We start from the raw sequence: 26,802 nt of genomic DNA, 5'->3' as shown, positions 1-26,802 counted from the left end.
AGAATTCAAATCAGTTTTTAAAGATTATTCATATGTGTTTTGCTTGAATTAAAAAAAAAAAACGACTCAGTACATTCTACTTTCAACCTATCATGATTTAAAAAAAAAGTTTTAAATTGTATGATCCCAGTGAGTGATGGCCTAATTTAGCTGCATGTAAGTGTATTTTGGGGCTACCACACTTGTTTTGATTGATTTGAGTTCTTTTATTCCAAGAGAGTTGCCTTACGTCTTCTGACTGTGGAAAATTGATTACTTGCCTTCTCAGTATCAGTTCATAAAACACCTAAATTATCCTGAAATGAATGAGTTCATCAAGACATGCAAGAGTATGTCAAGCTAATTTCCCAATAGAGGTGAGTGGGGCATGGCTTAATTGAGAGTCTGAGAAATTCAGGTAAAATCCTATTAAATCTATTCTTTTGTTTACTCAGTAAAGGCAAAACTTTATAATATCAGTTAGAGTTTAGTGTAGGAAATAGGACTGCTTTAGGTATTTTATGCAATAGTTGTCTATGATATTGGCAACTGTGGGCCTGCCTTGGCTTCCGGGAAAGGATGGATAGCACAACGGGGGAGATTTGCTGCAGAACAGAATACATTTAAAATCTTTTGTGACCTTGCCCAGGTGGCACTAGTGGTAAAGAATCCACCTGCCAATGCAGGAGATGTAAGAGACATGGGTTCAATCCCTGGGCTGGGAAGATCCCCTGGAGGAGGAAATGGCACCCCACTCAAGTATTCTTGCTGGGAGAATCCCTTGGACAGAAGAGCCTGTTGGGCTACAGTCCATGTGATTGCAGAGTTAGCCACTGCTGAGCCTCTGAACACACATAGCATATAACCTGGCTGGCCAGCAGCAAAAACCCACATTAGCAAGTAAATGGTCCCTGCCTCTCTTCCACATTCTAAATCTCTCTGCGTTGCATCTAATTTGCTCTGGAACCGAGCACAAGGGAGTACTGAGCATTTGGTTTTGTAACCTCCGTGGAATTAGGGGAGTTTATTAGGAAGCAGTGCCAGGGCCTGGCTGCTATTGGGTCATACCCAATAATGCAGTAATCGGGTTTTTCTTTTAGTTGAGAAACATGACTTTCACTTCTCTTCTTTCATAGCCTTTGAGCCTAGCCTTGTGTGACTCAGTGAATGCTGGTTGAGTTCTTGTTAGACCTAATAACACATTTACAAATATGCAATGTTATATTCAATCTGTAATTTCTTTGCAGGGCTTTTTTTTTTTTTTTTTAAGCTTCCTGTCCATTTTAGTTTAGTTTTGTTGTTCACCCCTCAGTTGTGTCTGACTCTTTGTGGCCCCGTGGACTGCGGCACACTAGGCTTCACTGACCTTCACTATCTCTTGGAGTTTGTTCAAACTCATGTTCGTTGAGTCGGTGATGCCATCCAACCATCTGACCCTCTGTCATCCTCTGTCATCCTCTTCTCCTCCCGCCTTCAGTCTTTCCCAGCATCAGGGTCTTTCCCGATGAGTTGGCTCTTTGCATCAGATGGCCAGTTTTGTAGCTTCAGCATCAGTCCTTCCAATGAATATTCAGGACTGATTTCCTTTAGGATGGACTGGTTGGATCTCCTTGCAGTCCAAGGGACTCTCAAGAGTCTTCAACACCACAGTTCAAAAGCATCAGTTCTTCAGTGCTCAGGCTTCTTCATGGTCCAACTCTCACATCCGTACATAACTACTGAAAAAGCTGCAGCTTTGACTCTAAGGACTTTTGTTGGTAAAGTAATGTCTCTGCTTTTTAATATGCTATCTACGTTTAGCGTAACTTTTCTTCAAAGGAGCAAGCATCTTTTAACTTCATAACTGTCACCATCCACAGTGATTTTTGGAGCCCAAGAAAAAATTAAATCATGTATAAATGCAATTAACTGGTCACATGGAAATGAAAATATTCCAGCATGCTGGAATAGAGTTTAATTTCAGTAAAACAAAAAATATAAAATTTTATTTTATTTTTTCTGTACTTGAGCTTGTCATCTTCCTTTTTGGGCTGTTTGTACTCCTTTTGGGTTTAATGTTGTTATTTTCTTCAGTCCGTGTTTTCATCTTGTCCCTGCTTTAAGGAAGTCATATTTTAGACTAGAATTAGTGAACAGATGCTTTGTTCACATCATATTAAAGATGACTAATTGAATTCTATTTCAAAATGATTTTCTACTTGTGATTTATTTGATGTTTATTAGCTTTAATGTCACTGTTTTTGTCCTTGTAATGAATTGAGCTTTATGCCTTAAAGATAATTTTTGCTTCAGTATATCGATTTGATATATTTAGACATTTCCTACTTTTATTCTATTGGGTTTCTAGAAGCTGTATTATAAAACAGATTATTCTGTTGTGGTTTACATGTTTTTAAATGATAAATACTATAATTAAGCACTGTGTTTCCAACCAAGGGTTTTTAAACCAAAATATTTTAGGCTTAAAATGAAGTTGTCATCAGTGCCAAGATGTAAAAGAGATATAATAGAAACACCATGTAATTTTATAGTATATGTGTTTGCTCTAGTACACTAAAAGGTGTGTATGTATATGTACAACTGTTGTATTTTTTATTAGTAAGCATGAGCCTCACAAGTGATTATATTTCTATTTGGCTTGCCCTAATTTTTTTTCAAACATTACAGGAACAAATTATTTTGAATTCTTATGAAATGCTTTATTTGTGCGTATTTGTCAGAGGCGTCTTCTTGATCAGATTCTCTTATTAATCTTTTTCCTCTTCTTCATACTTGTTTCTGGATTCCCTGGTAGTTCAGCTGGTAAAGAATCTGCCTGCAATGTGGGAGACCCCGGTTCAATTCCTGGGTTGGGAAGATCCACTGGAGAAGAGATAGGCTACCCACTCCAATATTCTTGGGCTTCCCTGGTGACTCAACTGGTAAAGAATCCGTCTGTAATGTGGGAGACCTGGGTTTGATCTTGGGTTGGGAAGATCCCTTGGAGTACAGAAACAGCTACCACTCCAGTATTCTGGCCTGGAGAGTTCCTTGGACTGTATAATCAATGGGGTTGCAAAGGATTCGGACACGACTGAGAGACTTTCACTCATCCTCCTTTCAACCCTGTTTCTCCTACCAACACCAGTGTTAAGGACATGTCTTTCTTGATCAGATCAGATCAGATCAGTTGCTCAGTCATGTCCGACTCTTTGCGACCCCATGAATCACAGCACACCAGGCCTCCCTGTCCATCACCGACTCCCGGATTTCATTCAGACTCATGTCCATCGAGTCGGTGATGCCATCCAGCCATCTCATCCTCTGTCGTCCCCTTCTCCTCTTGCCCCCAATCCCTCCCAGCATCAGAGTCTTTTCCAGTGAGTCAACTCTTCGCATGAGGTGGCCAAAGTACTGGAGTTTCAGCTTTAGCATCATTCCTTCCAAAGAAATCCCAGGGCTGATCTCCTTCAGAATGGACTGGTTGGATCTTCTTGCAGTCCAAGGGACTCTCAAGAGTCTTCTGCAACACCACAGTTCAAAAGCATCAATTCTTCGGCACTCAGCCTTCTTGACAGTCCAACTCTCACATCCATACATGACCACAGGAAAAACCATAGCCTTGACTAGACGAACCTTTGTTGGCAAAGTAATGTCTCTGCTTTTGAATATGCTATCTAGGTTAGTCATAACTTTGCTTCCAAGGAGTAAGTGTCTTTTAATTTCATGGCTGCAGTCACCATCTGCAGTGATTTTGGAGCCCTCCAAAATAAAGTCTGACATTTTTTCCACTGTTTCCCCATCTATTTCCCATGAAGTGATGGGACCGGATGCCATGATCTTCGTTTTCTGAATGTTGAGCTTTAAGCCAACTTTTTCACTCTCCACTTTCACTTTCATCAAGAGGCTTTTGAGTTCCTCTTCACTTTCTGCCATAAGGGTGGTGTCATCTGTATATCTGAGGTTATTGATATTTCTCCTGGCAATCTTGATCCCAGCTTGTGTTTCTTCCAATCCAGCGTTTCTCATGATATACTCTGCATATAAGTTAAATGAACAGGGTGACAATATACAGCCTTGATGTACTCCTTTTCCTAAGACGTCAAAGGCAAACAGGACAGGACTGCTAGGCACGCTCTTGCCTTAGTGGTGTTGGTCATTGTTTCAGTTTGGGATTGGCTGTCGTGAGCATTCCTTTTCTCTCTGTCTCTTTCTCTCTCTTCCCCATCCTGCCCTTGCTTTCTCTGTCTAGTACATTCAGTAGCAGCCATTCAGTCACCTTCTTTTTGTTCCCTTTGTCACTCCTTAATGTCATTAGTTCAGGGGTCTTTCCTTTGGACAAATAATTATTGTTAGAAACCATTACTTAATTAGATAAAGACACTGAAAAGTGAAACGTAAGTATATATTTGGCAGCACAAATAGGGAAGGGAGACAAAATTTGAAATAGAGAAGAAGCAATTGCTTGCATATATCACATTTATTCAAAGTAATGGTTACATGTCTGTTTCCCCAACTCAGTTGTATGGATATCTGGAGTAGTAAAACATAGAACCATGCTGCTGATTCATTTTTGTGTCTTGGCAGCTTGGTTGTTGCTGAATGCAGTAAGTATTTATTGGACTGAATGGAAACATATCTGTATTTTCTTTAGAAAGTCTGACAAGTAGTTTTTTTTTTTTTCCCTTTTCCTTTTCTAGTCTCTTAAATGCCACTGTTGGTTCTTGTCTATTTTAAACCAGCTCCATCAAATTTGTTGCTAAAACTAAAATCAGATGAGAGAAGAATTGGTTCTCAAAGTCCATTCCTGCTTCAAAAGGATGATCTTCAATTATTTTTAATGTTGCTATAATATTTTAATATCCTAACATTAGGATAATGTCCTTTGGTGATTATTCTTTCTCAGGCACATATCTGATCATGTTACTGTCTTGCTCAAAAACTACTGAGAGCTCAAACTGGATTTTAACATCCCCCCCAACCCTGATTTCTCAACTTATTTTCCAATCTTTTTTAGCCCTCTTGAGCATTACTGTTTTGCGGGGTGCAGGCAAAGAGTGAGTTTGCTAGTGATAGCATGCTTGTGAGAGATACAAGTGGGCAGGTGAAAAGTTGAGCTGTTACTCTTACTTGCCTGTGGGCAAGTGAGAAGTTGAGCTGTCGCTCTTTGTGAGCAGCCTCTGCTGGCTAGCTCATTCTGTGGCTCCTGCCCGAGCTGTCATTGGTCACAAGTGCTCATTTCCTTTCCACCAGTTACCAAATCTTTTTTTTCTTTACACTTTAGTTTGCCTGTTGTGTCCTTATATCTCCTTCTTTATAAGGTCTTGCTAATCAGAATATGTTCTCTTAAATTTAGTGACTTAACTCCTGTTTCTGTAGCTACCATGGTGCTTCCCACCGGCTCTCATGTTTGCCCCAATCAATATTTCTCATTCAGTACTTTTCCTGGTTCTGTTTTAACCCACCTTATCCTGGGGTTCTTGTCTCTTTTTCAAAAAAAAGTTCTAGAAACATCTATGCATCTGGGATTGTATGATTCCTGTTCAGGATTTCCATCTGTCTTAGGAAGGAACATGGCAATTTATTTATTAAAAAAGATTGTTTGGTTGGTATCCAGTAATATGGTGAAGTGGAATCAATTTCAGTTTGAATAGTAGGGACCCTATGGCTAGTCCTTTCTCAGCTGAAAACTCGCTTCCTTATCTTGGATTGATCACTTTATCTTCCACTGCCTTCAGTTTCCTTATCTCTAAAGGTAGGTGTTGGATTGCCTCTCTAATTCTAAATTGTCTTTAGATAGTAATAAAAAGATATCCTGAAATGTGCCAGTGATTCTTCCACATGCTTTATCTAAGTGATCTCGTGTAGGTTATCATTCTTCTGTGCTGTAGATGTTATTGAGTCCATTTTATGAATTTACATGTTACTTAGGTTCACAGACTGTAAGCAGTTCTTCTAAGGTCACAGACTGGCAGCGCTAGGATTTGAACTCAAGTCTGTTAGCCATGTGCTTTCCATGGTATGCTACTGTCTCCCTGTAGGTATTACTTTTGAGGCTTTTAAGTCTAGCTGTTTTTTTCGGTACTGTTACAAGTTTTCACAAGAAGTACATAATACTATATGTGGAAATGTTTATTTTAAATTTATACCATTCACTGTAACCCACTCCAGTGTTCTTGCCTGGAGAATCCCACGGACAGAGGAGCCTGGTGGGCTATGATCCATAAGGTCACAAAGAGTCAGACACGACTGAAGCAACTGAACACCCATTTACTGTACCCTGGTTTATTTGGGGCCAGGTTTTCAGTTTTAAATGTTCACTAAGGTGCCCAATCTTTTGTGTGTGTTGATTGTCAATTAAGAGTAGAGGAGAAATTGTATTTAATTGTATTTTAGTTACATCGGTGAACAAATGATCATTGTTACCACCTATACCATAGGTATAAGACCTTTTGTCCCTAATCCCTCATGGAAAATGTTTTAAATGTAGGCTTAACAATTCTTCATGAATATGAGAAATAGAAAGAAGGTGGGTGGAGAGATTTTTGTATGCCAGACAGAGCTGATTTCTTAATTCTGTAAATTTGCTCCATTATTCTCCTACCATATCCAATTTTTCCACTTTTGTACTTTCAAGCGATAAATATCCTTTTGTAATCAAAATATGTAAAATTATGTTCTTAGGTGTGTGATCGGTTAAAGCTAGAGAGTATGGTGGGTCCTATCCATGTTATATTTTTAATAGAATCTCTCTTTTTCTTGGTCTAATTTGTGTTTTAATGCCTTATTCATATGAATGGGTTGTCTAGTTTTCTTAGAATTTGAATACAACCACTGCAGCTATTAAAAAGGGAGCCAGTGGCAGCCAAAGCCAATCAATTTTAAAGGGAGAGTGTTCTTTTCTACTATCTTCTATATGCATTATTTTACAGGTATTATTTATAGTTAATTATTTTTTAATTAAGAACTTATTTAGGGCCTTAATTTTTCCTTTCTGTTTGTCCTTTGGCCATTTTACTATTTGGAAGAGAGGAATTAAGGTTAGTAGACCTGAGGCAGCTTTCCTCAGGAGGGTCTGCTTGCAAGGTAGGTGTTTGTCTGGCATCCAGGAACTGGAGTGATAATCATTTCTCTACACTGATATGAAATCTTCCCTAAGTAATAAAGGTAGCTCACTGTGCTTGGACATTTTGTACAAACAAATGTGGTTTCTACTGAACACCTGCTTTGTTCCTAGGAGTCTGAGATTTTGATATACAGTACTAGGCATTAGAACCCACCTGCAAATGCAGAAGACATAAGAGACATCACTCCCATCCCTGGGTCGGAAAGCTCCCCCGGAGGAGGGTGCGGCAGCCCTCTCCAGTATTCTTGCCTGGAGAATCCCCATGGACAGAGGAACCTGGCGGCTATAGTCCATAGGGTCACAAAGAGTCGGACATGACTGAAGTGACTGAGCACCCACACGAGGCAGGTAGTACCTAAGTGACCAGGCCCTAATTAAACCTTTGGGCACTGAGTCTCTAATGAGCTTCCCTGGTAGACAGCACTTCGCAAGGGTCAGAATTCACGGCTGGAAGAACTGAGCGTGTCTTGTGTGAGTCCCCCTGGGAAGGAGGCTCCTGGGCACCTGGTTTCCACTGGCCTGCCCTGCGTGCCCTTTTCCTTTTGCTGGTTTGCCTTGCTTCTTCTCACTCTAATAAGTCTTAGCATAAGTACAACTGTATGCTTCTAGTTCTGTGAATCCTAGCTGTCAGCAAACCTGAGACCGTTATACAGCTACCCATTAATATATTTTCCCATCTGAAGAAGGCAAGAGAAAAATCCATTCAAATGTATAAAGTTTTAGTAAATTGGAGCGTTCATAAATTTTTTGGTAATGTAACCTGAAGGAGATCAGAGCATGTTACCCCAAATTATGCCATGTTGGTGTATTGATTTTATTCAGCTGAGGCGCTTGAGAACAAAGGAGGTGCAGAAAAGGGGTCTGTGACCCCCTCATTGTACCTAAAAACAAGTCAGTATTTCCCACGAGGAAGGTGCCCTCCCTGTACCAGGAAAAGAAGAGCATTCTCATGAAGGAAAACTGGGAGTTGATGCCAAAATGGATCTGTACAAACAAACCTAAAATAACCCTTGCCGTTCAGTGGCTCAGCTGTGTCCATCTCCTTGCAATCCAATGGACTGCAGCACACCAGGCTTCCCTGTCCTGTATTTCCTGGAGTTTGCTCAAGCTCATGTCCATTGAGTTGGTGGTGCCTTCCAACCGTCTCATCCCCTGTCATCCCCTTCTCCACCTGCCCTCAATCTTTCCCAGCATCAGGGTCTTTTCCAGTGAGTTGGCTCTTTGCACTAGGTGGCCAAAGTATTGGAGCTTCAGCATCAGTCCTCTTATCTTCCATTCATTTTCCCCATAGATTTCCTAGTCACTTTTCTATTATTAAATTCCTTTTCTTTTATCTTGTCATCTCTCCACAAATTCTTTATTAACAAGTATATAAGCTCTCAGTCCTAACCACTTCTTCGGATCTTCTTTTTTGCTGTGATGGCTCCTATGTATCGGAGAAGGCAGTGGCACCCCACTCCAGTACTCTTGCCTGGAAAATCCCATGGACGGAGGAGCCTGGTAGGCTGCAGTCCATGGGGTCGCTAAGAGTCGGACATGACTGAGCGACTTCCCTTTTATTTTTCACTTTCATGCATTGGAGAAGGAAATGGCAACCCACTCCAGTGTTCTTGCCTGGAGAATCCCAGGGATGGGGGAGCCTGGTAGGCTGCCGTCTATGGGGTCGCCAGAGTCAGACACGACTGAAGTGACTTAGCAGATTAAATAAAATTCATATTCTTTTCTCCTGTTAATCTATCTTCAGTTCAGTTCAGTTGCTCAGTCGTGTCTGACTGTTTGCGACCCCATGAATTGCAGCACGCCAGGCCTCCCTGTCCATCACCAACTCCCGGATTTCATTCAAACTCACGTCCATCGAGTCGGTGATGCCATCCATCCATCTCATCCTCTGTCGTCCCCTTCTCCTCCTGCCCCCGATCCCTCCCAGCATCATGAGTCTTTTCCAATGAGTCAACTCTTCTCATGAGGTGGCCAAAGTACTGGAGTTTCAGCTTTAGCATCAGTCCTTCCAGAGAATACCTAGGACTGACTTCCTTTAGAATGGACTGGTTGGATCTCCTTGCAGTCCAAGGGACTCTCAAGAGTCTTCTCCAACACCACAGTTCAAAAGCATCAATTCTTCGGCACTCAGCCTTCTTCACAGTCCAACTCTCACATCCATACATGACCACTGGAAAAACCATAGCCTTGACTAGATGGATCTTTGTTGGCAAAGTAATGTCTCTGCTTTTGAATATACTATCTAGGTTGGTCATAACTTTCCTTCCAAGGAATAAGTGTCGTTTAATTTCATGGCTGCAGTCACCATCTGCGGTGATTTTGGAGCTTTTTGTTAGTTTAATTCTCAGGTCCAACCACAGACTCTGAAAGGTTTCCTATAGGATTCTCAAGTTTTCCCCTCCCCTCCTGCTGGAAGGAATTCTTGGTAAAAAGTATGTTTCTGTTACTTTGGTTTGTTCTTATCTTTGATGGTACTTATATAGTGGGAAATAAATAATGGGTTAATTAAGTGATATAAAATTTAACCACCTAGTTTAGTAGCTGAGATAATTTTACACAGTTTAAATATATAAAAGGTTCTTCAGGGTAGAAGATGCTTCCAGGAATGTATGATAGTATTGTTGGAATTGAAAATAATCATAATGGAATAAATAATAAAATTGCTTTCCATTTAGTGTTTCACGCAGTACATAGGATACTAATGTTTACTATATGTGCCTACCTTCGTAGCATTTATCCAGGCATTAATGATGTATGTGTACGCTTCACGTGTGCTCTGTGTATGTGTGTTTATTGGAGGAATTGTCTTGAGGGTTCTATAGAATAATCTTTTGATTGATGAGGGAGAAATGTTTATTATAACTAGATGATTCTGATGGGTTTTTCGAGGAAGATGGATTAAAGAGAATGTCAAAAAAGTGACTGAATAGACTCCACCAAGGAATGAGGAATGAATATAGGAAGGAATTCTCTGGTAAGTTTTACGTGAAGCATGATGCAGTCAGATTGACAGGAGCAAAGCAGTAGCAACAGTTTCCAGACTCAGGGCAGCTGGAGGCTGGTTCATGCTGTTCAGATTGAAACCTACTTTCCCATCAAGAGTGATAGCCACCTTGTTTATAGTAAGACCCACCCCTTTCTGTTCACTCTCACTCACACATCCAGTCAGTGCCACGGTGTTTTCACATATTCTTCAAAGTGAATTATTGTCTGTTATCTGTTAATATGAAAGTCTGCAGTTTTAAAATGTGAGAACAAAAGGAATTTATTTTGTTAAGCCCTGGGCTTGCATTTATTAATCCTGTGCCTATTCTTGTTGCTCTGTAATTAACAGAGGATAAATAATGCTGGATTTATTTTAATTCTGGATTCAAAAGAGTTGCTGGAGAAATTTGAAGAATTTCATCTACTCTTGGGTCCTTTGTAAATTTGAGACAATCTAATTGTCTCAATCAAATTGTCTCAAACTTTACTTCTGTTTGTCAGCTTTTAAACATTTCTCTCTTGTTCATGTTCTCTTTTCTTACAGCAGCTATTTCTGACTCTCTCACTGTGTTTAAATACACAAGTGCAGCTCCATTTTTACCCTCCCTCAGTGGAGATTTACTGCTGTTTTAATAGGACTGTCTTTTTGTTAGGAGTTGGGCATCCAGTGAATTCACTTTTTTGATGTGCTAAAATTAAGATGCCTATGGGATTATCAAGTGTAGAGGGTCATTATGCAACTAGATATTTAAAAATCTGGAATTAAGATCAGCCTGTGTCTGAATTAGGAATCACTTAAATCTCTGTTTACCTACATACTTATTTACCACCAAAGACGTTTTATAGATGGAATGATGCTTAATACTAGAACCCTGTACAGGTATCTCTATTTAAAAGCCAAATAGTTGAAGAGGCCCAGGAAAGGAGATTATGAAAGAAAAAGGAGAACTAGTGAAGAGTGTATTATGAAAGTCAAGGAAGAAGAAACACGGGAAGAAGAAGTGATTGGCAGTGTCACATGCAACAACGATAGTAGGAAAGATTTGTAGAGCCTGCTGTATTTGGCTTTAGGTTATCTTTGGGGATCTTGATGAGAGTTATTTTAATTGTGTGATCAGGCTGGAAACCAGAGCCAGTGAATTGAGAAGTGGATTGGAAATAAGATTGTGGGGCATCAGTGTGGACTGCTCTTTGCAGAAGTTTTTAACTGGAAGAGGACAGGATGCTGGTTAGAAGATCATGTCAGATTGATAAAGGTTTTTTGTTTGTTACACTTAAAAAATTAGTTTTTTGTTTTGGTTTTAAAGATGAGAATAGTAGATAAGAATGATATAGTAGGAAAAGAGAAGGCATAACTGGGGTGATGAAGTCCTTGATGGATGTGGAAGGAAGGAACCCAGGTAGGCTCATTTGTCTGAAGAAGAAAGGTCCCTTTTCCTTAACCACTGGGAAGATTTCAGGATGGTACATGTAGGAAATTTGGGGGGTGTCTTGCCTAGTAGCCTCAGTGTTATTTTTCAGGGGGAGAGCTAGATTATTATGTATGCCACAGTGAGTGAAAAAGCTGGTAGGTTCAGAGAGAGCACACCAGACCAGGTAGGGGCATGCTGAAGAATTTCTGGGCACCGAGGGTGGCTTTCAGTGTCTCATCAAGTTCCCTGATACTCATTTGTGATTTTCCTTGGAGGACTCAGTAACCTGATATGGGAAATAGGAGATTTTTTCTTAGGTCCTACAGAGATGTTGGTTTTGCTATTCGAGTTCAGTAGGTGAATAGGTTTAAAAGGAGTTTGAGATGTAAGCAGGAGAGTGGCTAAAGCGAAATAAGTAAGTTAGGTTAAAGAGCCTGAATCTCAAGCCAGTAAAAGGAATCTCATCTCATCTTGGCAATGAAGAGCAAATGTATTAGGAGAAAAGGGAATTGGGCAGATGGGTAGATAAAGCCAAAGGAGGAGATAATGGGGGAAAGGGGGTTGGATATACTCTTGCTTCAAAGGTGACGGTTCTGAAAAAAAAACAAAAACAAACCACTAGGATAGGTCTATAGGAGTGAGTGACTGTAGACATGTGGAGTTAGGGTCCATCTGGAAGTCTGAAAGCTTGGTAAAGAGTTGAAAACGTGGGCTCTGGACTCAGACTGTCTGAGTCTGAATTCTGTGCCCTTACTTCTTAGGTATGTGATCTCGGGCAAGTTGCAAGTGGTGATTGACTGTTACTCAAATCAAGATAATAAGAGTGCCTTACTTTAGTTTTATGGTGGGACGGAGTGAAGTAATTCATATAAAGCATTTGTACTATCCCTTGCCCAACTTAACTGCTCAGTAAACCTTAGTTGTAGTCATCGTCGTTGCTGTTACCATTATTACTGGCTCTGTCTCATTTAGATTGCAATTCTTTTTTTAAAAATTAATTATTTTAATTGGAGGCTAATAACTGTACAGTATTATGTGTTATTTTTGCCATACATTGACATGAATCAGCCATGGGTGTACATGTGTCCCCCATCCTGAATCCCCCTCCCGCCTCCATTCCCATCCCCTCCCTCAGGGTCATCCCAGTGCACCCATCGAACTTGGACTGGTATAGATCTCAACTCTTATGTCACCGCCTAAGAGAGACCCTCCCCAGCCACACTGTAAAATATAAATGCGTTCAAATAAATGTCCATCATATTTTAGCACCTTGTACTACCACTGTTGTAATTTAGTTGTTAGTGGGAATATCTCCCCACTTAGATTATCATCTTCTTTGGTGTTGAAGCCAGATCTTATTAACCTTTTTATAAACTATGTGCCTAACACATCAGAAGTATAACCATTTTCCTAAGTCTTTGTTGTGGGTGTAAAAATGGGATCTCTCTGTTGATGTAGAAACCACTTGAATACTGCTTGTTTAATAAAGTTGATTTCTGGTGTAGTGGTAAAACTTTTAGATCAGGGCAAAAGGGTAAACCACTATCACTAGGGTTTTCTGATCTCATTTTAGAATTTTCCACACAAACAAGTGCACAGTTCTCATTTTACTGTTTTGTTTGGAGGGATAAAGGAGTGACTCATTGCTTCCAAGCTGCGTTGGATTTAGCAAACTGAGCAAATGCAAACCTCTTGTTTTCGAGGCATTATTTATATGTTGTTGCCATAATGTCAAATCATGACTTTAATCATGAGAGAAACGATATTTAACTTGATTTGAGCCACAGTTGAGGGATGCTGAATGTGGAACTGATAATCTGCTGTTAGAGGAGGTTTGTAAGTGTTTCCAGTCTGTTTATAGGTGCTTTAGGACCGTGTAGGTGATATTTTATTGTTTGTCTAGCTCACAGTCATTTTAGCTTCCTGAACCCAATCTTACTTGAACATATGACCTTTTCGTGTTACTTTTGTAACCACAGGTATTTGAAACTAAGGCTCAGAAGGAGCAGCTTATGAGATGCATCGTAGGCACTTGTTTCTGAACTTCTCACTGGCTTCCAGAACTTTACAAGAGTGGCTTAATGTTAATGATGATAACATTCTTTTATTTGTATAAAACGTTATATAATGTACTCTCATTTTTGAAGTTAAAAAATCAGTATTTGCTCACCACTCTTCTCAAATTAAAAATGCATTTGAATCATGATGATTTAGTGTAAGTTCCAAGTGTGTTATTGACCAACTCTGGTTTGGGGAGGGGGCTCCCCTGGTGGCTCAATTGGTGAAGAATCTGCCTGCCAATTCAGGAGAAACTGGTTCCCTCCTGGGTCGGGAAGATCTCCTGGAGAAGGAAATGGCAACCCACTCCAGTATTCTTGCCTGGGAAATCTCATGGACTGAGGAGCCTGGCGGGCTACAGTCCATAGGGTCACAAGAGTTGGACCTGACTTAGCGGCTAAACGACTGCTACCACTGGTTTAGAGAAACTAGATTTTAAGAGTTCAAGTTCTTTTCTTGAATAGGTAAGTATTCCATGTAAATTTAAGTTTATAAATTGAAAATCTGTCCTTCATTGATTTGTATAGCTTGAGATAAGTTCATCAACTTATAACATTATGTATTTCCAGTCAAATAACCTATCTATAAGTAATTTATCACTTTTAAATGGACTTTCATATTACAGTATCGTCTATACTGGTGATTCTATCATCAATGTTCTTTTTTTGTTACAGATTTTTATTTTATTATCACAAAATTTTATTTGCTGTCAGAAAGTGAAGCATTATGTATAATGGCATATAATTGCTCTGACAATCTGACAAATTCTAAAACATTGACATTTCTTTCATTGTACAAGACACTAGATTCTTACTAAAGTAATACATGTTGTTTTTCTCATCAACGAGGCTTTCTGTTTTAGTGACAGTCAATTGGGGAAAAAAACAGTTTCCCTTCTTGAATAATGCAGTAGTCTAAAAATGAGAATATTTTTATAACAAATTACTCTCAATTAATATGATCATGAAATACATGGGGAAGGATCATATTTTCTAGATGGATTGCTAATTTGATGACATTAGTGACTCCTGTTTGATGATATATTATACATCCAATGTAAACAAGAACATGTTCCTGATCCTTCACATGCTTTATTCCTAGAATTTAACCCGTGAATTGGAGAACAGGGAAAAACAGCAGCTAGAGATGTTGGATGAACTGACGGAGATCCAGAAGCACTTTGAGACGTGTGATGCCAAACACAAGCGTGCTGACCTGCAGATCACGAAGCTGACTCAGCACGCCGAGGAGGCCACCAAGCAGGCCGAGCAATACCTTCTGGAGTTCCAGCAGTCTGAGGGCCTGAGACAGGAGGCAGAGAAGAGGAGAGAGGAGCTGAAGCTGAAAGCTCAGGAGTCCATTAGGCAGTGGAAGCTTAAGCATAAGAAGTTAGAACGCACGCTGGAGAAACAATCTGAAAGTCTCGATCAACTGTCAGAGAAGAATAATCAGGTACAAAAGCCACATTCCTGAGGAATGATTTCTGCTGTGACCAACCATTCACTCATTTGTCCTTTGAACAAACTCTTGAGTGCTGTGCTGTGTGTGTGACCTATCAAGAGGTTCTTGATAGAAGAGTCTCTGTGTCTTGACTATCTCAAGGTACAAAGATAAAATCTTTGTACAGCTTTTGTAGTAGTTTAACATTCTGTGGCTTTGCAGAGTTAACCCTTAAAACAGATCCACTCTCCTCATCTATTTTAGTGTTTAGTTCCCCAGTGCTCCCCGTGCTGAGTTGATTAGTCGTGTCTGATTCTTTGTGAACCCATGGACTGTAGCCAGCCAGGCTCCTCTGTCCATGGGAGTGGGTTGCCCTGCCCTAATTGGAAATTATTCTTTAATATCCAAATGGAAGAAAATCACAAAATCTTCCTTAATATCACATGTCTTTTCCTCCAGTGAATGTATTTTAAAATCTCATTTATTTGTATATCTCAACTTCAGTATTGGTTGGAAAGAAGCATTTAAGATGCAGTTATTACTGCTGGACCATTTTCTGGCAGCAACTATAATTTTAGTTAAGTGAGTAACACTGATAATCTCACTGAGCAATATTGTCAAATCTCAAGCCTCTTGAAGACTTTTGTGCTCCTTTGATAGCAACAAAAAGCATTTCATTGATCTGTGTATACATTTAACGTCATCTTTTCTCTTGTACAATCAGTTATTTTAAATGGAATTTATGCTCCTGTGTTGATTCTCAACTATATCTTTGCATTGAATTAAACCCAGATGTTTATAAGATAATAAGCAGGAAAGTCATGATTGATTTTTATCCATGTTTAGTCTTGGTTTATCACTTCTGCATTGTCATTTGTCACTTGTCAAGAACTCTGTTTCAGAAGAATAATCATTTGGATAAGTTGACTTTCTTTCAAAAGAAAGCAAAATGTAGGGCATTTACACCTATAAAATCAATTGTCAGCACTTAAGAATGACGGATGCTTGTTTCATGACAGATGAGCTGTCATGGACACGATGCTTGTATTTTTACATACGAATTTCTTGGAGATATAAAATATGGAGAAAGTGATCACTTTTCACTGACTGTGGAATGCTTTTCACTTTAACCCACCTGACACTTAATAGGTGACTCGTTGCCCCAAGGTAAAGCCCTTCTGAAGCTTTCAGACTTGAATCTGAATTGATTTGATCCCAGGAGATTGGTCTACCTTGATTATTCTGTTGTCAGCCTGGTTTGGCAATTGGTTCAATGAGTCTGCCTATAACGGAGGTAGGGAGAGAGAAGAGTGGTTGGGGAAATTGACTGATTGAGAGCCATCTGGGGATTTTACTTAATGAGAGGAAATTTAGAAGGGCCCATGTCATCAGACAGTACCTTAATCCAGGAGAGTTTTCTCGATTGAGCTGTTTAAATATTAAAAATTGTTAAACAATCACTTCCCAGAATACTCCTGCTAAAATTATTTTTATCACTTAGCATTGCTAATGATAAGCAAAGAAGTAGTTTTAAAGTGATTGCCACAGTTAGGGTAGTATTACAATTATCACAGCAGGCATTGTAATTTCCACTTTAAAAGCCTTAAAAATTAATGCAGCATGTCGCAGTTAGAGCAATGGTTAATCAAAGAAGAAAGGGTAACAGATATTCTACTGCAAATTCAAGTGTCCAGTAAGTCTGTGATATGGAAATACATTGTAAATCACTTTGGAAAAAGTGTATCTTTAATACCTTACTGAATAATGCCTCTGAAGAATATTTAATTTTGAATAAAACAGAAAACCACCTTAGGGCAGTAGTAAGACAGTCTACTCACATTTTGTGTTTTTGGGACAAATTACTTTCCAAAAGTGACTCCAGGGTATATTTGGAAGTGTATGTTAAGGTGAAAATGATACTGGTTTACAAATAAAGCATGTTATAGAGAATGGATTAATTGTTTAATAAGTAACTTTATTGAGCCCTTTCATGTGCTCAACAGATGTAGTCTTTGCATTTTCAAAATAGTTCCTTGCCTACTTCCATCTATCTTTTTCCAGGTTCACTTATTTTCTGCTTTAAGATGTGCCACTTAAAATTCATTAGAAAGCCAAAAGCTTTTATTCTCTTAACTATTGCTCTTATTTTTTTTTTTCCTGCTTTTTACATTACATTATGAAATCTTGGTAAGATGTCAGATATATATCATATTACAAAACTGTTTCATTATTGAAGCATATGGCACATCAAATAAATAGCATATCATTGCAGAAAAAATCCAGACAGGTCAGTATGTATACTTTTCTTAAAAGACACTGACATGAATGGTTACATCAGGGAATCATGATATTCTTCAGAGATACATAGATGGCGTAACATTCTATCATTATATATAACATTCACTAGAAGGCCTAGCATTCTATTGATATAAATAATCTAGTCAAGAATTATGATTTTTTGCCTTTTTTCCTTTAAAGTGCTTTTGAAGTCATTGGTTTTTATATGTACTTTAAAAATAATAAGGAAAAAATTTCAATTTGGGTTTTGATCATAATGTATGCTTTTCTGAATGTTTCCAAATTCATGTTTGTTTGTTTGTTTTTTTTTTTTTAACATGGATAATGGGAGTGATTCTTAGGTTGTGTTTTTTCTTATTGAATTGGCAGGATAATTTACTTGCCCATGTATTGAGCTTTTTCCTTGATAATATTTGACTTCGAGAATCTTAAATTGCCATCTTTTCCTTCTGTGTATTGCTTTCATGCTGAGGGAAATAAAAGAGCTGTATGTAATATATACTGTCTTTTCAAATGTGAATTTCTTAATGGTTGAAAAGTAAGGAGGATCAGTGCTAAAGTGCACACTTTCTAAATGTGTATGCAGTCTTGTCATAAGCAATTTAAGAAAGGCTAGAGTACTGATATGTTAGTATAACCCGGCAGTCTTTCTGCATGTTTCCTTCCGTGCAGAAAAATAACTTTTGTTTTCTTTAAAAATTTTTCTTGTCTACCTTTTGGTTCCTTAAAAAAAAGGAAAAAGAACTGTACATACTTGATAGGCCTTTGAGGAGTTGATTCCTGTTCCTATAAATCACCATGGTTTTAAGCAGTATGATTCCTTTGGCATCACACCACCCATTTTCAATCCTCCTCTCATAATCTTCCCCTATAGCTCTTCTTCAGTGGAAACAGTGTTCAGTTAGAACATTCCCTTCCCATTTTTCCTGACTGCTACTATGTCTCCATTAAACCTCCACTTTTCTCAAGAATTTTCACCCCTGGCTTCCCTTCAACCTGTTTCATTATATATAATTTTGCTATTATCATTGGTGATCTCCAAGTTTAAGTCAGCAGCCCATTGGTCTCTGTGTTTTTATATTTCACTAACTTCCTATTGTATAGTGACCTTCAAATCACTCTGCAGGTAATTTCTGTGGCTAAAATTTGTCATCATCTATAATTTGTGTTCAGATCTTTAGTTCTAAAATTTCAGTCTCTTACTGTCCACATTAGTTTTATTCCTTTCTCCTCTTTTAACTATTACCATCGGAGTTTCATCTTCCTACATTCCATTGGTTGACCAACTGTTTCTTGAAATCAGTTTTTTTTCCTTCTCAGACTGGACTTCATGAAAAGCTAATCTGGTGACATGTTCACCGGCATCTTCAGTTTCTTAACTTCCACCCCACACATTTTACTGATCTTCAGTCTGGGATCTACCTAACTCTCTACTTATTCTGTTGCTGCTCTTGAGTGGTACCAGTAAAACCTACATAGAATATCATGTATATTGGCTCCTCTAGTGATCTTGGTTTCTTCACTGACCCCAGCTCAATTCATTCCATCACATTAAAAAAAAAAAATTAACATAGGCCAGTTGCTAGGCATCTAGCCCTCTTCTGATCAAGAACTATTCTTCATCTGAAGGGTGAACTATGAAGACTGTTGGGGACCTTCTGAAAAATGTTACTCATTCCTAAAAAAAATACGCTAGGAGGGAGATGTCCTCCTTCTCTGAACATTATTGTGTTTGACTGTGATGCCAGAAATGGCTGAGGCTGTCCTGCGATGATCCTGAGACTGCAGCCTCATTAGGAGGGAAGGTATTGCTGAGAGCGATGCAGAGCAGTGGACCTAGAGCTCTGACATACTGGGTCTGGAGAGTTCTGCTTGGAATGATGGTAAATCACCTTGTAGTTTAAGCTAGCTTGAATTGGAGTTTTCTCTTACTTGCAGCTGAAAAAAATCCAAGCTGATATGAAACATCAATTCTCAGAGTAAGGAGCTGTAAGTGAACAAACCTAAAATGATTGACTACGTGGAGAAGTAGGGTGAGGACAGGGATGATCAGACTTTTCTCAAGGGAAAGCTGGAAAACCTTACCATGCTATTGGAAATAATTGAGCCATTGGAAGTCATACCTTTGGGTCTTGATGATGTGCTTCAGGGGATGGTATTAAGTGACCAGTAGGTTAATGACTTAGGGCTTCCCTGGTGGCTCAGCTGGTAAAGAATCCGCCTACAATGCAGCAGACCTGGGTTTGATCCCTGGGTTGGGAAGATGTCCTGGAGAAGTGAAAGGCTACCCACTCGAGTATTCTGGCCTGGAGAATTCCATGGACTGTATAGTCAGTCCATGGGGTTGCAAAGAGTCGGACATGACTGAGCGACTTTCACTTCACTTCAGGAAAACTTGAGGATGTTGGAGTCTGTTGTGTACTTATTGCAGCCGTTAGAAAACTCCCAGAAGAGAACGACAAGCACAGCTTGAAACTGGGCTGTCTAAAAGCAGAGAGAAAGATCTTGGGGTGTTGGGAGTCTGAAAATCTGCTATCTTTAGTCCATGTTTACTGAGCCTGGTAATTTGAAGTCTTTCAGAGTTGGAAAAGCCAAATTGTCTGTCTATGCTAAAGTTAGTCCAAGTAAGAGAGGGAGGTAGGACATTTAGCAGAAATTTAAATGAGGTAAAAAAAAACAAGCCTGATTTCTCAGGCCCAGGCACTTCTACTCAAGCATTTCTCACCAAAGGAGACCCAAGTCCATTATTTTGAATTCCCTCAAGACAAAGGTTATTCAACTGAGGGCCCCCAGGAATCTCCAGGATACTGAGGTGGTGGTTAGGACACTGACATTTTCAGACACGAAGTCAATGTCTAGACAAATCTTGGGCTATGGCTACTAGCCAAGGATTAACCAAAAGAAAATAGAAGTTACTTAGCTTTTAGTATGTATATTGCCAAAGAAATTCCAAACTTGACCAACATAGTCTGTGACTGCTCTAAGGCTGTCACTGCTGTCCTGAATTGATGTAACGCTTGGAACACTGAAGGTGCAGGCGAAACCTGGAGAGTTGTGGAGGTGGTAGAGTCTGAGCTTTGAAGGACTCATCTTGAAACACCCTATCTCTGCTCTTTCCATCATGTGACAAAAATAAATATAGTATTTTGCAATCAAAGACATTTTATCTGCTACAACTTCATCTTAAGTACACGATTTTTACTGATAATCTTCAGGGCTGCATGGAAGTCTCTTAACTCAAGGTCAGGGGCCTATGTTATCTGTTCCAAAGGTCAATCACTGTATTTGAGCTGCCTCCCCTATTCTCAGGTCCCTCCTTATGTTAGCCTTACAGCCAACGCTGGATTCTGTCAGTTTTGTCTTCTTTAATGTGGTGCATAGAGTGACCTCCCAAAGATACCTCAGCCTAGTTTCTGGAAGCTGAGAATATGGATGAAATATCAGTACCATGATGATGTTATATGGCACGGTTGATTTTAAGATTAGGAGATTGTCTGAATGGGCCTAGTCTAATCTCAGGAGCCCTTCAAAGCAGATAAATCTTTCTGATTGTTGGGAGAAGGGGAAGTCAGAGGGATTCAAAACTTGAGAAGGATTCCGTATGGAATGTCACTGGCTTCAGGGACAGAGGAGTCCATAAGCCACGGAGTGTGAGTGGCTTTTAGAAGCTCAGAAAAACAGCTGGCCCAAAGCTAGCAAAGGTAACAGGGACCCATGTCCTAGGGGCACAGAACTAAATTTTGCCAACACCATGAATGAGCTTGGAAGTGGATTCTCCCTCAGAGCCTCCAGATAAGAGCCCAGGTTAGCTGACACCTTGATTTTAGCATCAGGAGATGGAAGGCAGAATTGCTTGCCAGGATTGACAATCTATGGAAACAGTGAGATAATATATGGGTGGTGTTGTTTTAAGCCATGGAATTTGTTGGAATTTGTTACACTGCAATAGAAAAAGAATACATCTGCCCTTGTTTAGCCACTCAGTCATGTCCAGCTCTTTTTCGACCCCCTGGACTATAGCCCACCAGGCTCCTCTGTCCATGGGATTTCTCAGGCAAGAATACTGGAGTGGGTTGCCATTTTCTCTCCAACATCCGCCCTTAGGCTTATGATTATTTCTAGCCATTTTTCCTGCCTTAAATTCTCTCTGAAGTGAACTCTTTCCCCTGTGTTCTAGAGACTTTTCAATCTGGAACAATAGTTTATCAGTGAACCCCTCTCTTCACAGTTTTGATCACTGTCTTGCATAAGTACCTCCTGGAGACTCCTGGTTTCTCCTTAAACTTAAATCCCACCCCCTCTCTTTACTTCCCCCTTCCCAGTTGTCTTCATTACAGCCCTATGATGTAGCTTTTATTATCTTTATAAAGATAAACAATTTCTTTAAGGCCATAGAACTACTTATGCCTGGGCTGAGAATCCAGTTCTCCTGGACAGAGCTCAGCTGCTTAATCACTCCCTTTTATTATTTCTCATGTTAGCTTCATGCTCTTTCTCCCTGTTAGAAATTTGAGGAGACCATTTTTTTGAAGTGATGGACTTATTTTATCATGAATTGTTTCACACTGAGGTGCAAAATATAAAGTATAAAAATGTCTTAAAGTATTTGCATTTTAACTCATTTCTAATTCTAAAATGAGAATCTTAATTTTTTTTTTTCCTGGGTTCAAACTATGGTAGGCATCAGTAAACAAGTACGGAGATGCTATTGGTGTCAGTGTTGGGGGAGAGGGGACAGTTTCAGCTGCCTTAGCTGTTGGCTTTTTCATTTGCATCAATGGACCGTGAGGATTAAAGGGTTAGTTCTTGGCCTTTGTCCCTGAGCAATAGCCCTAACACCCAAAGAGGCTGGCAGAGGGTGATGGCCTTTTGGTCCTTTGACTTTTCTCATGAGTCCCTTCCCAACCTTTCCAACTCTTAAATTAACCTTATTTCTACCTTTAACTTAAAGACCTCTGCATTACATACTGGTGTGTTTCTTGTCACTAATCAAATCACATTATTTGATTAACAGTGACTGATTGTACCAAAACCTTTCTGTATCTACATTCTTCTTCACATTATCTTCCCTATCTGTTTTGAGGTTTCTCCTTTTGAAAAGTGTGCCATTGAAATGCAAATCATTGTTATTTTAAGTAACATTGTATTATTTTAATCTCTGGTAAATAATAACTGGAGTCTTTTTTTCCCATTCTTCTGCTCAATTTTATCTTACCTTTAAGTAATTATTCATGATCATGGATTGATGCATTTTGGTGATGAAAATCTGAAACATATATCTCAGTGTGGTACTACTTCAGAGCAATTGTATTTTTCTGCCTTTTTCTAGCCTAAAAAATATTTTTTATTTAAAACCAGAAAAAATACAAAGTATTATTTTATGAAATTTTCTTCTCCTTGTGGCTTAAACTTTATTTTGTTTTCTGGCAGTGTATATGGTGAATTTTACAGTAATTTTTGCTTTCTGTTCCTAATCTGATAGATTCTAAAAGAAAAGGATGAACTGAAAAGCCAGCTTTATGCAGCGCTGCAACAAATAGAGAATCTCCGAAAGGAATTGAATGATGTGCTGACCAAGCGTGCCCTTCAAGAGGAGGAGCTTCATTGTAAGGAGCAGAAGCTAAGTGATGTGAAGTCTCATCAAGCTGATCTTGAACTGGAAGTCAAGGATTCCCTGGATACCATCCATAGGCTAGAAGGTGAATTGAAAAAACAGAAGCAGATTCAAAGCCAGTTGAAAGCTGAGAAAGCTCACCTGGAGGAACAGATTGCAGAGCTGAAGGAGAGCCAGGCCAAGGACAAAGCTCAACTTCTTGAGATGCAAGAGGCCATCAAGGACTTGAGTGCCATCCGGGCAGACCTCGCAAATAAATTGGCGGAGGAACAGAGAGCCAGGAAAGAGGTCCTCAAGAACCTTTCTGACCTCAGGACACAAGCGAAATCTAAAGATGAGGAAACAGCTACAATCATTAGTCAGTTAAAGCTCGAAAGAGATGTTCATCAGCGGGAGCTGGAAGATCTCACATCGTCATTGCAGAGTGTGAAAACAAAACACGAACACAATATCCAGGAGCTGATGAAGCACTTCAAGAAGGAAAAGAGTGAGGCTGAGAATCATATTAGGACCCTGAAGGTACCTGCGCTGAGTTATCCTGATGATACTGGAGGAAATTTTCTGGTGGCTCATGAAGTTAATAAAGCGTAAACTTTTAGAGATCGTTCTGTATTCCCAAGCACTGAAGGGGAGATAAAACTAACAATAAAGAGGCGTATTCGTGCCTGTTCGGCCAGGTTGAAATGAGTTATAGCGGCCACCTGGGAGCACCTATTGCAGAGGACTGAAACCCTTTAAAAAGAACGGTTAGCTGTTCGGGGAGTTCAGGAAAGGCAGACAGAGGTGGCAGTGAGTCATGGGCCTGAAATGTGCCCACATTCAACATTTATGATCTTCTAAAATATAAAAGGCAAAGACTTGTCAAGGCCATAGAAGCTGTAACCATGGCCCCTATTAGCATGGTAACTAAAGAGGATCGGCCTGTGGGTTTTGCAAACCCAAGGCTTTTTGAGATTTACCCCTTCTTTTCCAAGTCAGAATTGCCTGGGTAAATGTGTAATTGAGATCTTGGATTTGAGGAAGTATTTCAAAGATGTATATATCATTATATTGGCAGTTATCACATGCAGGGGAGTCATCTCATAACATGATTGTCAGGAGTGTGATAAATCTATCCCCCCTTCCTGCTTTAGTTATACATCATCATATGATATAGATTTCATACTGTTTATTTTTTAATCTCCTTTTATTAGTATGAGAATTCCATGAGGATTGGGATTTGACTCTTGTTTACAACTATATCCCTAGTGCCCAGTTCCTGGAACATTAAAAATATCTTATTGAATAGGTGAATACATGCATAAATCTGTAAAGATTAATTATATTTTTTCTCAAAATTCCTTGAAATGCAACTACCATAAAAATGCTTGTGATAAAGATGAAATTATTAACTATAATTAAGCTACACTTGTAGAATGTTTTCAGCTAATTTATTAATTTTTCTTTAGTCCTGTTTAGTCTACTGGGAGTAGTGAATTTGGAGTTATTTAAGTTGGGGTGGGCAGAGCAGAATGTGAAGCTGGAAGAAATAGGTAAGAGGCCTGCATTCTATTTCATGTAGCCTAAGACACTGTCATTTGTAAGGTGGATGATTGCTCTGTGCTTAGGAAAACAAATTAACGCCTATGAAAATGTGACATGATGTCAACTGTAAGATAACATCCGGAGGCAGAGAAGGTAAAATGTGAAAAAACTGTATCTTTTGATATTGGTGAAGTATGGCATAACAGTCTTTCAGTGTTGGTGAGTCCATAAGCAAAAGCAGAATCAGAGATATGGAGAAGAGAATACACATATATATATATGTATCGGAGAAGGCAATGGCAACCCACTCCAGTACTCTTGCCTGGAAATCCCATGGATGGAGCAGCCTGGTAGGCTACAGTCCATGGGGTCGCTAGGAGTTGGACACAACTGAGAGACTTCATTTTCACTTTTCACTGTCATGCACTGGAGAAGGAAATGGCAACCCACTCCAGTGTTCTTGCCTAGAGAATCCCAGGGATGGGGAAGCCTGGTGGGCTGCCGTCTATGGGGTTTCACAGAGTCGGACATGACTGAAGTGACTTAGCAGCAGCATATATATAATATATATATAAATATATACACACACACACACATATATATGAATACATATATAGAAAATAAAATACATATCATATATTGATTGGTTGGTTGTGACAATAATAATACTAGCAGACATTTTTTTCAGCACTTAGGTTGTGCTGGTTTTATCACTGTAAGAACTTTATCTGTATTACTCATTTAATACATCATCTCTGTAGATTGTGTGATGTTAATTTCTCTCCAATGAAGAAATTCAGACGTGAGAAGTAACTTTTCCAAGATCTTACACTGGAGAGTAATAGAGGTAGGGCTTGAACTAAGGTAGTCAGATACTTGAGTTCTTAACTACATTGCTGTACTGGAAAAGATTTAGACTCTAGACTGGCTAGCTTTAGTTTTGGGTGACTAGTTGGATAATGAAGCTGTTTGTCCAGATGGATAATATAGACAGAGCAACATATTTGGAGAGAGTAATGTCAAATCCAGCTTCTTAGCATGTTGTGAGTTAGGTGAAGAGACCTTAAACTTAATCATGAAAGTCTAGGTGGAACGGTTTACTACGTAGTGGGTTAGAAGTTGAGGAGTAAGTTGAGATTCAAGTTAGATGTTTGGGAGCCAGTAACCCATTGTTGGTAGTTGAAATCACAGGGTTTGGATGACATTATGCAAGGAGAAATAAGAGGATGAAATTCTAGAACACCACTGTTTAAGGGAAGAATCGAGCAAACTGAGAAAGAGTTCCTAGGAAATACAGAACACAGAACCACATGCGACACAGGAGGAGAACCAGAAGAGAATGGTGTCTTGTAAACCTAAGGAGGACATTTCAGAAGAGTATAGTCATGAGTATCAGTGCAGCAGACAGGCTAAAAGATGAACTAAATGTGTTCGTTCCATTTGTCACAACTTGGGGGAGAAGGTCTGTGGGGAGATGTGAGGGGCTGGACCAATAATGGAGAAGGAAATGGCAACCCACTCCAGTGTTCTTGCCTGGAGAATCCCATGGACAGAGAAGCCTGATAGGCTGCAGTCGGTGGGGTCGCACAGAGTCGGACACGACTGAAGCGACTTGGCGGCGGCGGCGGACTAATAACAGAGTGGGTAGATTTCAGCAGGAGACAGGGCGTGTCTTCCTCTGAAGGTTCTAAAAGAGCTCAGTAAGCTAGGGAAGGTTGATAGGGATGGACTCGGGTTGTTGATATGAATCTTGAGTACAGCGGCTGTGCAGTGAGTTGTTCGTGGTGGTGAAGGCTGGTACCAACCGCGCGAGGCCAGTCTGGGAGCAGGTAATGTGCTCCCGCGTGGCTACCACTGAAGAAGTGTCACGGACAAGGGAACCAGAGAGTGGAGGGAAAGGAATCGATGACCACAGGCTGCTTGTTTGGTAGCAGTTCCTCGACTGGAGCTTAGATTTTCCGAGTTGAGGTCCAGGCGAGTGGTAATGCAGTGAGTTGCCATTGTGGAATGTGGGTGAAGGTGGTTGGAAGCGAATGGGTCAAATAACTTTGATGTTAGTTTGTTGGGTAGATATTTGGGTGTTCATGATGCTGTTGCGAAGGTGTTAACAGGTCACACGCCAAAAACGTCAGTGAAAAGGATGACTGGTCGGTTGGCTACCGCTAACCAGGAAGGCAGAGTCGAAATAGTGTGAATCTCAATGGAAGGCAGTGTTTTTGCACGAGGATGTGTATGTCATGATTTGTTAGGTCATGAATTGAGAAATGGTTCTTTCAAGGAGCTTTAGGTTTTTCTGGCAATGTTGAAACTGCACCCTCTTTTTCTTGTTGGTATTACTGACATATTTCATATTCTTATCATCACTATGTAGTTGTGTGATAAACATG

General features: G+C 39.6%; 1 protein-coding gene across 11 annotated transcripts in view; it reads left to right on the top strand.

The window, feature by feature from the left end:
• CEP128 (centrosomal protein 128) overlaps nt 1-26,802 on the top strand; it is a 475,959-nt gene that overhangs the window by 147,850 nt on the left and 301,307 nt on the right. For all 11 annotated transcript variants that reach the window (XM_061429611.1, XM_061429609.1, XM_061429607.1 and 8 more), the window contains 2 exons: nt 14,641-14,991; nt 22,760-23,410. In XM_061429611.1, the coding sequence (XP_061285595.1) occupies nt 14,641-14,991; nt 22,760-23,410 (1,002 nt within the window). The remainder of the gene's footprint in view (nt 1-14,640; nt 14,992-22,759; nt 23,411-26,802) is intronic.

The sequence above is a fragment of the Bos javanicus genome, chromosome 10, assembly GCF_032452875.1.
Source record: "Bos javanicus breed banteng chromosome 10, ARS-OSU_banteng_1.0, whole genome shotgun sequence".
In the NCBI taxonomy this organism is placed as follows: Eukaryota; Metazoa; Chordata; class Mammalia; order Artiodactyla; family Bovidae; genus Bos; species Bos javanicus.
Note: the sequence above shows the minus strand (reverse complement) of the source record. Positions and strands in the feature narration are given on the sequence as shown.